The sequence below is a fragment of the Vanellus vanellus genome (assembly GCF_965231255.1).
Source record: "Vanellus vanellus genome assembly, chromosome: 4".
In the NCBI taxonomy this organism is placed as follows: Eukaryota; Metazoa; Chordata; class Aves; order Charadriiformes; family Charadriidae; genus Vanellus; species Vanellus vanellus.
Window position 1 is genome coordinate 49830522 of NC_138909.1, and position 15903 is coordinate 49846424.

General features: G+C 38.0%; 1 protein-coding gene across 1 annotated transcript in view; it reads right to left on the bottom strand.

Annotated features, from left to right (window-relative positions):
- RMND5A (required for meiotic nuclear division 5 homolog A) overlaps positions 1-15903 on the bottom strand; it is a 28323-nt gene that overhangs the window by 9904 nt on the left and 2516 nt on the right. Inside the window, exons 2-5 of the mRNA XM_082482691.1 lie at positions 13320-13462; positions 6145-6279; positions 5873-5973; positions 620-786 (exon numbers count right to left, since the gene is read on the bottom strand). Coding sequence (XP_082338817.1) covers positions 620-786; positions 5873-5973; positions 6145-6279; positions 13320-13462 — 546 coding nt within the window. The remainder of the gene's footprint in view (positions 1-619; positions 787-5872; positions 5974-6144; positions 6280-13319; positions 13463-15903) is intronic.

The window sequence follows — 15903 nt, forward strand, 5'->3', positions numbered from 1 at the left end:
TAGGAATAAGTTCTGCACTGTGAGGGTGGTGAGGCACTGGAACAGGTTGCCCAGAGAAGTTGTGGAGGCCCCATCCCTGGAAGTGTTCAAGGCCAGGCTGGAGGGGGCTTTGAACAACCTGGTCTAGTGGGAGGTGTTCCTGCACACAGCAGAGGGTTGGAACTCGGTGATCTTCAAGGTCCCTTCCAATTCTAACCGTTCTATGATTCTATGATTCCTTATTTTTCAAAAGTTTCATTTCTTTTTGTATTACCCCACGCAGCAGAAATAGCAGATGACTATTCCAGGAACATTTCTGTGCATTTTTAACACTTCACCCTGGCAGTAGGCCTATTCTAGATGTAATCTACGCATTATTTAAAGAGTCAAAAACGTCAAATTTAAGCAAATGTGCAGGCATATTAAAATATAATTTTGTGCCCTCTTTGGAAAAAAAAAGAAAAGAGGAGTTAATTCAAATTATAATGATTCAGGTTATGCATGTTAAATACAAAAATAATAAGCCTCTAACAAAGTGAAAATAATGGAGTAAATCACATTTGGAACATGATTTTTATATTTTACTATGAAGTGCTGCATCCAAGTGCTTTAAATCCCCTTAATGTGACTGAAAACTTACCTTTCTGATGATTTAGGGCGAACGGCTGGAAGTTTTTCGCATACTGAAGTGCTTCTCTTTGATTTGCTGTTCCACCCATCAATAAACTAATGAAATATAATCTGTGTAGTTTAAATTCCAACGAACTATTCTGTGCCATAAGCATTTCTCTGTTGGATACCGCCCACCTAGAGAAACGAGGAGGTACAATGGGACACGACACAAGAGTAATTAAGTATCAGCCTACACCATATGAAATTATTACAGTTATCAACCACCTATTTCAAGGAGAATATAACTGTTCCCTGAACTTCACATGTAACAGAGCTACACAAGGGGCACAACATGTGAACAATGGTACTTCTGGTGCTGCTGTACAGATTAACCTCTGCAAAATTCAACATGCACTGGCTGGAAGGTAAGACTGAATTAGACACAATATAAGGTAGAAATAGCTAGAATCTGCTGTATTTGGATTAATACTACTCTGAATCTTAACAATTACAGATAGTCTTCAGCTGCATTTTGAAGAAGTTTGACCAAGCCTTTCAAGAACATATTTTCCAACTTGCTCACTCGCCAAACATTTCCTCTAAGCCACTATGTTTATATGCATGTGTATGTTGCCCTGGAGAGGGGAAGTGCGTCTATGAGGGCCTCGAAGATAGACATTATCAAGACCTTACAATGGGGGAAAGGGAAATCAGTTTAAATATCATACTTCACCCTGCTTAAACTTTGCTTTCTGTGTTATTTTCAACTTGTGCAATAAAAATATTTCTCACTTTCTGGGTCTCATCACCATGACAACACTAACGTTTGGCTCCCAAATAACATGGAAGAATTCTTAAACACGCACCAAGTGAAATGAACTGGAGTTTTCAAGGCATTTCATAAAAGGCTATTTTATTATTTAAATTTTATCCATCCCTTTCTTGGTTTTTTTTTTTTGTGTTTTGGTGGGTTGTTTTTTTTTTTTCCCTTAATTCAATTTAGTCAGGTCTAAATCAATCCAATCTTTCTCTTAAGAACTTCAGGTTTCAGTGTTCTTCAGTACATCTGTTTCTCATTAGTGTTAATTAGTTATACTATTTTCACTGTGGGGGCCCCATTAAGCAAAGAGCTTTTCACTTTTCAGCACGGAAGTAAGGTAGCCTCTATGCCTTAAAAAGAAGGGGTATGTGAGGCTTCTGTTCTTTTCAACCAATACTAAAATAAGAAAATTAAGCATTCTTACAGTACTGGTAAAGCTTTCAATGCAAGTTTGCCTTCTGCATTAAGGTGTAGCGTTAAGGAGCAAGTATCTACTTTCAGTTTGTTGTGATGAAAGTGTCAGGAGTGAGACTTTACTGGCAAAGCTTTGTAATGACAATAGTAACCTTTCAGTGGGAAACAGTGAAAAATGTAGCCTTTGAGCTAAGAACAAGGCCTACTGTTGCTAATTTCAAGCAGTTTCAGATGAGCAGGCTCAGAAGACTGTCAACACTGTAATCTCCACCAGCAGTGAAAGGCACACTAACCATGGGGTGTTTGTTGGGTCATTTGGTTGGGGTTGTTGTTTTGTTTTTTTTGTTTGTTTGTTTTTTTGGTTTTTTTGTTTTGTTTTTTTTTTTTTTTTTAAAATGACCAATGTCCACGATTTGAACTGAGTACAATGGCAATAAAGCTCACTCCCAACTAAGAAAACAAGAGCCTGAAGTTAACAACTGTAGAACAATAAGCAGCTGAAAGACCAAAACCCCTATTATCAATAAACAGTAAGACTAGTCCACAGTTCCATTAATGAGATATTAATCTGTATTGCATCAAAAGAGCCTCCATCCTCTCCCTGCCAATATTCACAACCGCATGACACAGTACTTCATCTTGCTGAGATCAAGCCTATTTTTCCAGATTAGCTTTTAGGCAGGCTTTCCATTTTTAGCTCTTTGCGTGGCAGCACAGATTTGTATCAGAAGAAAGCAGCCACAGAAGCAAGGCCTGAGGTGTTTGATCTAGGATGTGCTGTTCCTATTTCTAATGGAAAGACAAAAAACCAACAAGTGAGGTTTAAAACATTCAACCGACATACTCTCTACCACCATCCAAAATCATTAGTAAGCACAACACCTGTCTTCCTACCTCCTCTCAAAATGATACTTTCAGAGTGTTTTCACTTCGGAGACTCAAATCCATCTGAATTTTTTAAAGTTTAGAGTATACTATTCAAACCACAGGTACACAGAGCTCTCTTCTAGCTCCCCCATGGGATTTAGTTAAAATTAATTTCACAAAGCCTAGCAAAGATTAAATTAAGTTTAAACCATACCCCACAGGTCCCAGCAAATACCAGGACTTGCACACCTTGATGCTTTACAAACAGAAGAGAAGACAGTATGTCTTCCCCAGGAGATGATACTCAAAAGCTTTGAACCTGCAAGTCATTACCACCACACCTTCACATGGAGACCAACCTGGGCTCAGAAGGGCCAGAATCCACCCCGATGTATTTCCCTCCCCATCACCAAATTACGATGAGAAAAGTCACTGGAAATTAATGGGATCCTGCAGAGGTACAGAGATTACACTGCTTAGGAAGCAGGGCCAGACTGGGCATATATAAGTCAAGTGGCACACCCCACAAAAACTGTTATGGCTAGCAATGGAATACTTAATTCTGAGGTGTAGTATTTTTAAGCATTGGAATTTGTATTAGTAAGAAAACCCGAAAAAAAAATACAGTTAGGGTTTTGGTTGGGTTTTTTTTTTTGTTAATCAGATAATAACTTCTCTCTATCACCACAGCTTTGAAAGTCTTTTCGAAGGGACATTAATCTGAAAACTCCCTTTCGATAGCAGTGACCAGGAACAATCTGTGTTTGCTTCATTTCCAACAATGAGTTAAGCCGAGCACCAACTGCAGAGCACTGGCAGAGCCAGAGAGACTGGTTATTGTTTTCACCCCAGCCTTCCGCAATTTTGTGTGGGTAAACACTGCTATACTCCCCTTCCTGGTTCATGATACTGTAATTCATTATCCTTGTGTAACACCTGCTTTCTGCTTCAACACCACTGGGCCCGTTTGGAACAGCTTTTGTGCACCCCTGAAGCCGTATTTACCGATGCCAATTTTAGCCATTTATTAGCTTTTAGCCCAAAGAGCACAGTGCCACCCCTCCAAGCTCCTCTCACATACAGACCATCCCTCCAGGAGTGGTTTTTATCCCTCCTCCTGAACACCTACATCTCCTGGGAAATAATAAAGGAAATACATTCACTAGCATCAGCAGTTCTGTGGAATAGGCATTTAAGACATTGGTTACCTCCTAAACTGTATAGTTTTGTCACATTTTGATGGTCCGAACACCTATGTTTTTTACATAAGCATCACTATAAATAAGGACCCTCTGTGCCCAGCAGCAGGAAAAGAGAAGATGGCTTTTGCAGTGAAGAGTTTGAACAGAACAAACATTATAAACAGAAATGAGACAGGGTGGGGGAGGGAGACCAGCATACAAACTGTGCTGACAATACACCCTATTCTCTGTCCATTCAGCTGTCTTGGGAATAAGAGTTCCTTTGAAGAAGGACCATGCTTTCTGCTTTGTTTGGAAAATATTTAACACATTATAGGAACTACAAGATACGACTAAGTATCAATGAGTAAGGCAGAAGACTTAGCTAACTGGAGCTAAAGTGAATTTAGTGACTTCAAGTGGATGGATATAACAGCAAGTTATTGCTCTGCAGAGAGCATCCTTCCCAACAGCTATGTTATGTATTTCTTGTAGTTCAAACAGTAGTGTAACTGACAGTAAATCCTGTTTCAGTTGTAACATAAGGCATTTCAGTATTGCTTCCCTTCAATTGACCAATTCAATAGCAATAAACCACCTGAGCTTTCCACCTGTGTAACTAGATTCAAAGATCAACTAGCTCAAACTTTGCATGACCCAGAAGCAAAATCCAGGATTTAGGTTATGAATGCCACGGTTTGAATTATCAGCGTATCCCTGCACTTAGTTTAGATGCCAGTGACTTCTGAATTAACATGATCCAAGATGCGTATGTCAAAGTGAAGAGAAAACATTTGTTGATATGAAAATTTATTTAACTGAACAATGCAAAAAAAGGTATTGTAAATATATGAATTATGTTCCAGAATTAAAGAGAAATTTTGAATTTGCTTGGTTTCATTGTTTCTGCTTTTAAAAGGTGACTTCAAAGCTATTTTATTTTTTGAGACCAACTTCAGCTTACCAAAGCTCTTGTAACCTAAAAAAAAAAACAAAAACAAAACAAAACACACCCCACCCCCCCCCAAAACATAGACTGAGGGTTTGTTTGGGGTTTTCTTGTTTTTAAAATAAAAGCTGTTCTGAAACGGTACAGCACAGTTATATATCCACTACTAGAAATCAAAATAGTAGCCCATGAGACATTTCATTACATTTCCCTCTTCACTGTCACTTTTAGCATCAGCCTACGTGTCTAATAGTTGTAAAGTCAACTAAGGTGAAGAAAATATCCTGGTCTAAGGTTGGCTGCTAGACCTCAAATATTCCCAGATTTGGTTTTGCCCTGAGCATTCAGCATTATCCACTGACTTCTGTGAAAAGAATTGTTTTGTTCAGAAGAAATCTCACTAACAGATCTCATTAGTCCAGGCTCCCAGCTCACATACCACAGAGGTGTTTCCTGCCAAGGAAAGGGACACACCTCTCACCCAGCATTAATCAGCACGGACCCAGCAGCAGCCGCCTGCAAAGTACACACCTACCCTTTCACTCCCTCTTCCCACCCTGTGGTCCCTTATCTGGAAAGAGAAAGGGACTTGAGGAAAATTGAGAACTTCAATCTCGAGTCAATTTCTGCTCACCCCAAAGGCTTAGTGAAGCCAAAAGACTTGGTGATACCCAACACCTTTAATAAGTCCTGGTATTCTTCATAATCAGATCTTTTAAAGTAAGGTTTGCTAACGATTCACTATAAGGCTAAGCACCGTAATGGCAGACAACTATTTCTCCAAGCCATGTTTCTTCCCCAAACCTTAAATCAGCATCACAAATTATTCAAGTTAAGCCTTAATCTAAGAAAGAGACCCTTAGGTAAGTACTGCCCATGGGGAGGGACACAGAGGGGACAAAAGGAGAAGGCAGGGTTTTGGTCAGACCTCTCAAAGGACAAGAGGAGACACATCAAAATTTACTAAAGACAATATTTAAAGTAAAAAACTAAGGATTTGTTAAATGCATTCAAACAAAAAAGGGGAGAAAAAAACCTGAGTAGACTCACTCTAATGCAGGTCTCAGAACTCTAACTTTTAATGCTTCCAATATTCGATTCAACTCCACAAACGGTTCTTTTTGACTTTGATCTATTGACAGACCTGATTCCTGAAAAAACAAAGGCAGTTTTTATTTGAAGCATAAGAAAACACGGGATTAAACTGCTGTTTTTCTGACAGTTTAAGTATTCACCTGGAACATTAACATTCAAATAAGGACACAAACACAAAGCATAATTTTCCATGGCTCATAACATTCAACATCCACACTTATTGTTACCTGACAAAGTTCCTCCGCTACATCCAACATCCCCTGCCGGAAGAAGTGCTCCACCATCACCTCGTTGAGGATTCTCTGGCTGTCAGTCTGCCAGCAGCCATCTATCCCCACGCTGCTGATGTCAGAGTCAAAATTCTGAAACATACAAATTAACAGTTAATAGGATGGAACAAATTGCCATTTTTCTTTAATTATGTAGAGCACCTATGTCTCCACCCTGATGCTTTCTGCCTATTACTCAGTTTGCTCTCAATTACGTCTTGTTCAGAGTGAAATATATCTGTCAGCTGTTTCATTATCTCCTGTGTACAGAAGTAGAAATCCTTTGGCTTGCTTGTTTCAAGTCTGAATATTATCCACTATAAGGAATTACACAAACTCTGGCTAGCAAATTAGAAATCTAGTTAACTAATAAAGAGGGTTCCAGACCATGAAGTGTTTTTGAAGGAAGTATCTGCAGAAAAGGTATTTTCCATATGTGAAAACTGAAAATGCATAGAGAATGGAAAACAAAATCACCTACACAAAATCAAAATAGCGTTATCAATGCATCACTGTCACTATAATGCACCAAAATAGAAGTAAAAGCTTTAACTCCAGATTATTATTTTTTTTATATACATAGCTGAAAGGGTAGACAGTGCTGAAAAAAGAAAATGTCACTTCTTCCCACCCCCAAACGACAATGAAATTCAAATCTCTGAAGACCTCAACATGCCAGCAACAGGATGAGCTTTGAAGATCTGAGAGATCTTTTACAGATCTAACCCCGATGATCCTACTGCTGTGTATTTTTAGGCCAGTGGCCTAAGGACATATTCCAAGAATAAGTAAAAATATTGTCACAGTGATTCTTTAGTAACACTTGGCACTGTGCCTCTTGGCAGCAGGAGAGCAACACTTACTCTGACCCAAGATATAAACCAGGATTTTAACAGCTAACATGTTTTATGATCAGGGCAGGCAGGTTAATTTGAATAATAATCCTCAAACATTGCCTAAAAAAAAAAAAAAAATTACTGCTAAAGAAACAGAGTCTAGAACTCAGTGCATTGTTTGCTGCCTGACCTGATGGCCTGGTAACTATGGCTCTCTTCCAGGAAGGTATGTCAGAAATCACAAGTTTGGTGAAAATAGCAGTGCTTCAGCTGCGGCTCGGTGATAATCGACAGTCCTGTACAATATGGCAACACCTACCTAGCACAAACACATGCTTTGTCAAAGCAGGCAGAGCAAACAACACAAAGTTGGTATGAGCTATTTGCCAACCATGTATTATCAGTTCCCTGTCAGACAGCACAATGCTGGAGCAGCAGGTTAGCCAATACCTGACCTGCTGTAAGGTCTGCCAGCACAAAGCTGGATAACCAACTTCAGAACAAATCTGAGTAGGTGATGTTGGTTTACATTAGATCAGCACTTTGCATCCCAGTGACATCGCTGACCTTCAGTAGAAGCCCAGAGAGTCATATGTTGTTTTGTCAAAACACACACCAGGCAACAGACATTTGCAGAGTGACGCTGCCAGAAGTATTTGGAAGCCTACTATTAACCTGTTGCAGAAGTTAAATTGAGTTGGAAGGAGATTCTTTAATAAAATAAATAAAAAAAGTAGATGCCTCACTGCTTTTTCCTCAGGAGGTATCAAATATCTAACCACAATTAAGACCTCAGCCTCAAAGACAAACTGTTGCCTTTATAGGCTAGCCAGACAGAACCAGAGAAGCATGCAGTGATTAACCTAAAGACAGATGTATGGTGGCACCTCCCATACAGAGGGGATCAGCCCTTCAGAGATAGCCTTACCAAGAGCAAGCATGTCCACCTCTTAAATGGCAAGGGGGAGGTTAAAGGGGGCACAGTAGCATAAACCTGCAAAGCTTCTCATTCTTCCGTCAAGCACTCTGCTCAGCTTTGCAATCCATCTTCATTTTATTCGCCACTTATTAATTTCCTTAATCAGCCACCTCCACATCTTCTTTGATGCTGTTCTGTGTCGTGGTGAGAAAGGGGCAGCCTTCTCATCCCTGCACACATGGCTTCAAAACCACCTTTCAGGTCTCCTAGCAGACTTTCAGAAAAACATTAACCTTAGGCTAGCAAATTGTCTCTTTCATCTTTCAGAGATGGTGGAGCAAGATGAGCATTTAAATTATTGCCATTAAGTCTCACATTTAACAACATTTCCACTTAACCTGCAAGTTCCTTGTCATGCCGCTCGTCTTTAAGCTGTGTCTTGAAAAAAAAACTTAAGCATCTTGAAGACTAAATAATACTGTTCTTATTTGTGCCAATCCTTTGAAGCCTTTAAAGTTCACCATCGTTGCTGATTCTGGTATAACTCTCCAAAGACTACTAGCAGGTAACGTAAACCTATCAACAATGCATTAGAGAAATACCAGAGGCAACAGCAAGAACACACAAGCTTGCTTTTGCTACTTAGGTTTTGGGGGAGGTGGGGGAGGAATCATCAGTAATCTAAAAATAATTGACTAAATTATTTTTCATGCAATTTCAAGTCCTACCGAATATATAATCCCATAAGGAGAAACTGTATTCTTCTAGGCAGTTACCAGTCATTAGAGATGAACCTCTGCCTTAAACATGATCACATCCTTCTCATTGCTTGGGGGGAGAGCTGGTAGAGCCACTTACCTCACTTCCTTCACAAAACCCACATTTTGTTCTGAAATAACCTATGAGCCTTGAGAACCTCTTAAAAATCCCATCATAAATTAGATCTTCTAAATCTCATAAAAGATGGTAACAATGAGGCACTTTAACCTAGATGTGCTGTAGATTCAAGTCATGTCATAAAACCTGAAGACCTCAATTTTTCCCCCCCCCCTCATCCATTCTCCAATCAACCCAGTTGTGACCAGGTTCTTATATCAATAACTTTTTAAAAAAAAAAAAACCAACAATTTTCAAGGCCTTTATTATAGGATGTAGGATTCCATAGCTCTGCCTCCACTGGGTCCTGAGGAGCTTCAAGAACTGACTGCACGTATTACAGTGAGTGACTGTCACATGTCAGAACAAATTACTGCTTGCCTTTGGCTTACACATTTCATAACTGTCATGCATGCATGATATGCTGGTGACTACACATCGCTCAGTTTTGTTTTCTAAATGCTAACAGTATGCTAACTGATAGCATGTGGGCTTTAACAAGATGTCAGAAGTTAAATAAGTTCTTTAAGTCACAAACTCCAGAAAGGTTATTTTGCGCTTTTCAGGTTTAAGCTTAGAAGAGTGTCAGTTAATATTCCCGAGAAACAAGTCTTTTTTTTTTTTTTTTTTTTTTTTTTTTTAAGAGCTGAACTAGTAAGCCTAGGACTAAAATGTAGAATATTATGTGCTAAATATACCAATGATACAATGTAAAGTACATTACTGATAATTGCTGAAATGTGAGGACTTCAAGATGCACACACACACAAGATGGACCATTTTAACCAACATACAACCTTCCATGTTGTTAGTAACATCATGATATGAAGAAGGATGATGATTAAGAACAGTTTTATTCCTCAGTTTCTCAGTTAAGATTACTTTGTGCATTCCATCTTCTGAATTCTGACCCAAAATACAAATAAAATACATTTGCTTACCTTGTCTGTTCAGTTTGTTGGTTCATAAGATAAAGCTCGACTTGCAAAGACCCTGTATTTACCTAGCCATATTCTTCACGGCATCTTAATTAAATGATGCTCAGTAAAGGTTTTTAATTTGTTTGTATACAAGTTTTTACATGAAACAAACACTAACTTCGGTGAAAATTTGATTTCCTGAAACAAAGACTGAATTAAAATGTTTGCCCTTTAAAAACAGGCTTAAAATTCAGGGAGAAAAAAATGGAAGAAGCTACCATTTACTCCATTTACTTTCCTGAATGAAGGCATTTAACCACTTATCAGACAGATTTCTGCTAGAGGGAAAACTTTTACTAGCCCCATCAAACATGCTTTGAGATGAATTCAAATCATTCCAGAAGAGTGATTGATTTACAGGGAGGCTGATGAGTGAGGTACCTGATAACAACTTGCTGAACAACAGTGACATGATTGGTTCTGGAAGCAGAGCAAATGCTAGTACAATAAAGAAAAAACTGGATGCAAACATTTCCTTTCAAAGGAGAAAAATGCTCTGCAAGAAAGAGTAACCCTTCATGGATCAGACACGCGCAATCCATGTAGAACTACAACGCAAAAAGACCTAGCTTATCAGATAAACTTTCCAGGAACTGCTAACTAAAAAGCAACATAAAGTTTTGGCATTTCAGACTTCAACATGATTCATATTTGATGCCAAATTTGAACTTCACTTTCCAAATGCATAGGAGCTTCTGTTCTCAGAGTGAACCCTGCAGACAGACAAATCTAGGTCCCATCCGAAGTCCATAAGCAAAGACTATACTAACTTAAAAAACAGTGAGACTAAACTTTACATATAGATATAACCCTGCCTCAACACTGGAAAAAAGAGATTTAACCTGAAATTTGCCACGAGCAGTTCTTTCAAAATCCATGCTTGTTAAGTAGGAAGTTTGTTGACTCTACACGTAACAACAGCTGTCTCTTGGATGTGTCACATAAAATTGGTACCAATATTAGCATGTTTCCCAATCTCAAATATGGCAATGAAATAATGAGTTACATTTATCTGTGCATGAGCATATACAGCTAGGAAGACCATAAACAGTGTTCTAGAGGTGTTAATCTGGCTACAAAATAAATGAGGAAAAAAGATGAAATGAGGATTTACATGTGACACAAACAAAACTCAAATCTCATGACTCAAAACAAAGGCTGTGGTTCTTTAAATTCTAACAAGCATATTATTTAGGAAGCAGTACTATTTTGCCCAGAATGTGCCAAGAATCAATTCACTACGTCAATTACACTTAATTACTTCTATTGGTTTAAGCTCAAGTATATTATGGGGAAGGAATGGGGGAAGGGCAGTTTCAATAGGTTATGGGACTCGCATGCCAACAAAGACGTTCCTGGTAGGTTTCAAGCTTATTTTCCATCAGGACAGTGAAATCGCATTAAGTACACGTGGAAGATTTCCTTCAAATGTCACTGTCCAGGGAAGCTTTAAATTCCACCTGGATTTAAAAACTACATGCATTCATCTGACAAACAGGCCAAGACTTCAGGGTACATTTTAAAGTAGTTTCCTTAAGATATTACAGTCAGGAAAAATTAATAAAATTCAAACTACTTGCATTAAAAAAAGTCAAACAAAGTTCATATTTAAGGAGACAACCCTAACTAATGCTCTAAATTTCATAAAAATACATTTTCACTAAAAGCAGAACTGGGGACTCATGCAGTTCCTGCTGCATCTACTCTTTTGATGTAAACACCACAGACGCTAAGCAAGATTGAAAATCCAGAGGAATGAGCACACTGAACACAGCTGAGCTCATTTTTGAACACCTCACTGAAACTGCCCTTCTGACACTCAGCAGGCACAGAGCAGATTACTGGTATCCTTTCTACTATTTTATAAAACCACACACTTGAAAGTTAAAAAATGCTTTTATTTACAGCTATCCTTTTTCAAATAAAAATAGTAGATAAACTTAAGACGGCACGACAGGAACAACACTGGAAAAGTTGCACAGGACAACTGAAACAGCTATATGGAGATCAGACTCAAGTCTAAACTTTATTAAGCTTGCAAGTGTTGTCTTCTTTGGCTCCTAAAGAAATACTATCACCAATTTCCATTGAATATTCACACCTTCTATATATAACCTACGGCTGCTCTACTTCAGAGTATTTAAATGAAAAAGGTATGGCCAAACCTGAATGCTTATTTGTACAAAGTCCACTTGCTAAAGCAGAATAGGAAATTTTCAAACTTAGGACAAGATTACATAGATTTCTTTCAGGCTTCAAGCCAGTAATAAGGATGGAATTTTACTCTAGTTAATTGGTTTAGATGCAGCAGCAAGCATTAGAGACAGATGCGTCCTTAAGCTTTGGATAACAGTGACGCTTGGATTACAGCTATTAGTGCAAAGTTTGAGCTCTCCATGATGGTCAATCATAGATATACACAAAAATATAACAGTTGCACAGACATTCTGCCCAATAATGCAGTATTACGTACTCTGTCTCTTTATCACACTACCATTAAACTACACTTTAACAGATTGTTGTTACTAACAAAGTTTAAATGAGATTCCCAAAGGACGAATGAGTATTCTGCAATGCTGCTAATGCCTTTGTCCAGATGAAGACTCATTTACTAGTATCTTCCTCAGTAAGATTATAAGGTGCACCCCAAACTAAGTGTTCAGACCCTATGAACATAAGCATGTTCTGATATGAAACTATCACATAAGAATGTCCAAAAAAACAAGTACAAGACTCCTTGTATACATAACTACTTTATATGAACGAACACACAGACAGAGAAAAGCACGGCCTTGAAGTATACATATAGCACCACTTACCGCAAAAACAGGGTTTTAGTATAATTTCAAAGAATTGTTAATATCTACCTACAAAAATTCAGATCCCAGTTATTCTTGAACCTAGAATTCATATAAGAATGTCCTATATGCAAAGCTTCAAAGATAAGCTGCCCTACCTTATTATCTGTTCTGGCATAGGCACAGATGCTATGAGAAGTTGAATCTACTCATATTAAGAAAATACTGCATGCTATAAAATTAAGCCCTAAGAACTGACAACACACCTGAAATATGTACAAAATGTCTTTCTTAAAAATTCGTCTCAGTTTTTAAGTTTTTTCTATTCTAGAATGCCACTTTTGAGTTACTAGCTACTGACAATTAAATAGAAATGGAATACATATATTAAAAAAACAGTATTTCTTACTGAGACTGATATTGAAGCAAACATTTTGCTAAACTGATATAATACACTTTATTACTAAGTCTAGTAATATTTATAGGGCATGTTCTCTCAGAAATTAAGACATCTGAGCTGCCCTAGAAGGAGTACTCTGTACAGAACAAGTTCTGAAAGCAAGTACTGTACACCTCACTGCATTTCCTCTGCCCCAAGCCTATGCTTCTGTAGTTGACAGGAAGATTTAAGTAAGATTAACTGTAGTATAAATCCAAATTTCGTAAAGCAGAGTACACATCACCAAATATATGTGACAATACAATCAAACCACAATATAAATACCTTATCAATGGCTTTTCCAACTCGGGATACACTGCTGTGAATGTCTTTATGATCGGAGGCCAGTTTTTGGACTGTGTCTTTTATTCTTTTACAACACTGTGTCATAACAAGTGAAATTGTCCCCGACAAGTCTCCATCTTGATCTAGACAAAAGAGAAGATAATTACCAAATTTGTTACAAACAAATGATAACATTAAATCTCTTAACATGCAACAACATATAAAGACAAGACATTGTATTAAAGAAATTCAATTAGAGCATATTTGCAAAGCAAGATCAGCTTAAACGAAGGAAGATGTACAAAACAGCTCACCCGTGGAATTAGGAATCCAGTTGGGTGCACAGTAACATTGAACAAGTGCAACAGTTTAAAAAAATTAATGTAAAGTTCTCATGTGTCTCAGTCACAGTAGATTAATAAACACAGCTCAAAGAAACACCCAAACCCACAAATCTCATAGGAAGCTACTGAACCTACCAGAGGATCAGTTTTCTTTTAGACAGCTTCCTGAAGATACATCAGAACATCATGTTTAACTTCAGTGAGGTGCAAGCAAAATTTGGATTAACCAGGGCCCAATTCACTCCTGCCCCGCAAACTACCCACCTATATCAGACCCTGTTTGCATTTGAGCTGTATGATACTTGTGCTTCCTGACTTGTGGAAACAGCTCTAAACAGTTCAGTCAACCAGTCTCCAGTTCTCCTTGATGCATGAGAAACAGCCCATAAAGGACCTGACTGTGATCACCAGATCCACTCTTTCTTGTTGCAAGATTTATTTTCTAGAAACTGTGACATTTTTAAACTGATGTCCTACCAACAGGTGCAATGCTATATGACCCATTCTGTGGACAAAATAATAAATAGTTAATGTTTACAAGCTCCTGACCACATCACCACACTTAACATTTTACACTCTTCATACCTCGACTCCACTCGGTAGCTTTAGTCAGAAAAAAAATGATTACTTTTGTGCTTTACTCCAGTCCTTCCTTCCAGCTTTTGATTTCAAAATACAAGGAGAATCTCTTTTCCAGTATTACCTCTGAAGGTCTCTCCTTCCTCAAAGTTCATTCTACATGAAGAATTTTTCCTTTAGGGACACAGGCTTAGCAGCCTTCAACTGCACAGGGAGGCTAATTTAAGTGGGAGAGCAGCCCAGAAATGCTTCCCTAACATTTTGGATCCAAACTCTTTATGTGAAAAAATAAAATCCCCAAAATATCTCTTCAGAAGAAAAGATTTAAAAAGCAACCACATTTTCCATAACGTTTGTTCCTTTCTCATTTCATATTTTAACACGCCCTTGGTTCCAGCAGCACATTAGAGTCCAGTTTCTGGTATTTCATGGAGATCAAAACACAGGCGCATCAAACTGCCACTGCAGGACCAGCAACACGAGAACAACAGAAACCAACTGTAATTCTTACAATGTAGCCTTAGCAATACATCTCAGAAAGAGCAAAGCAAATCCAGAAAAAAAAGCTGTAGTCATAGGGAGTAGGTAATAATTCACCAGCCACTTATTCTAGATACCTTCCTTTATGCATCCTAACTCTCGACCCTGCTGCTGACGTCAACAGCAAAAATAACCTGTTGTTACACGCTAAAACTAGCTCATTTCTAGAAAAGTAAATAGCTCCCATTCAGCCCCACAAGCCCCAGCTGAGGAAGCTTTAATAGCATTTTTGCAACAGCCATAGCTTTTAAGAAAATAAAAAAAAGCTTTAACTTCTTTCCTCCCTCCAGTCCTATGATGCTAATGATCACCTCCCGGGCAAACATCTAATAGATCTCTGTATTTTTTCTAGTGAACGAGTAAGGAGGAATAGGACTGAAACAGTCTTTTCAGTGCATGTTCACTAACTTTACCCTAAGAATCCTGAATTAAAAACAATAAATTCACTCTACTATTACATCAAGTTTTCCTCCTAAAATTACTTCAAGAATAATCATTATTTCTTGGTTATGCTCTAATTTTTATGATATACATTTAAAATCACATGAAGGATCTTAAATAACTGTCATGACTTTTGCCAAGACAAAATGATCAGTCAGAGATTACACAACAAGCAAAATGGAAACACTCATTCCCCAATAAACAGAAAGGTTAAAATACACTCTCTTAATAGCCATTTTTTTTTTTTCAAGAAAAGCCATTAAGCTAAAACACAAACAACTTACATCTGTAACTGTTTTTATCCCAAGCAAATAAGTGAATTACTGGCCCCTAACACTCACTGTAGCAGAAACCAATGACAATAAAGCAATGAAAATGTCTACACAGGAAAAGCCATCAGAGCCATGAGAGAAAAGATTTCCCCTCTGTACCAATATCCATCTCTTTCAGCTTTAATTAAACTATGAGTTACCTCTAATAAATCAGCAGAAAAAAGCCTGCAGACAGTCCTCCCAGTAGTTCAGTGTTCACAGAACACTGCAGACTGACAGTTTATCTGTATTGTGTACATACAGTCACAATTAAAAAACAAACAAACAAACAAAAAAACCCAAACACCCCCCCAAACATTAGCGAGCAGGCACTAGGCACAGAGTAGAGTCCAAAGCCAAGTTTACTCA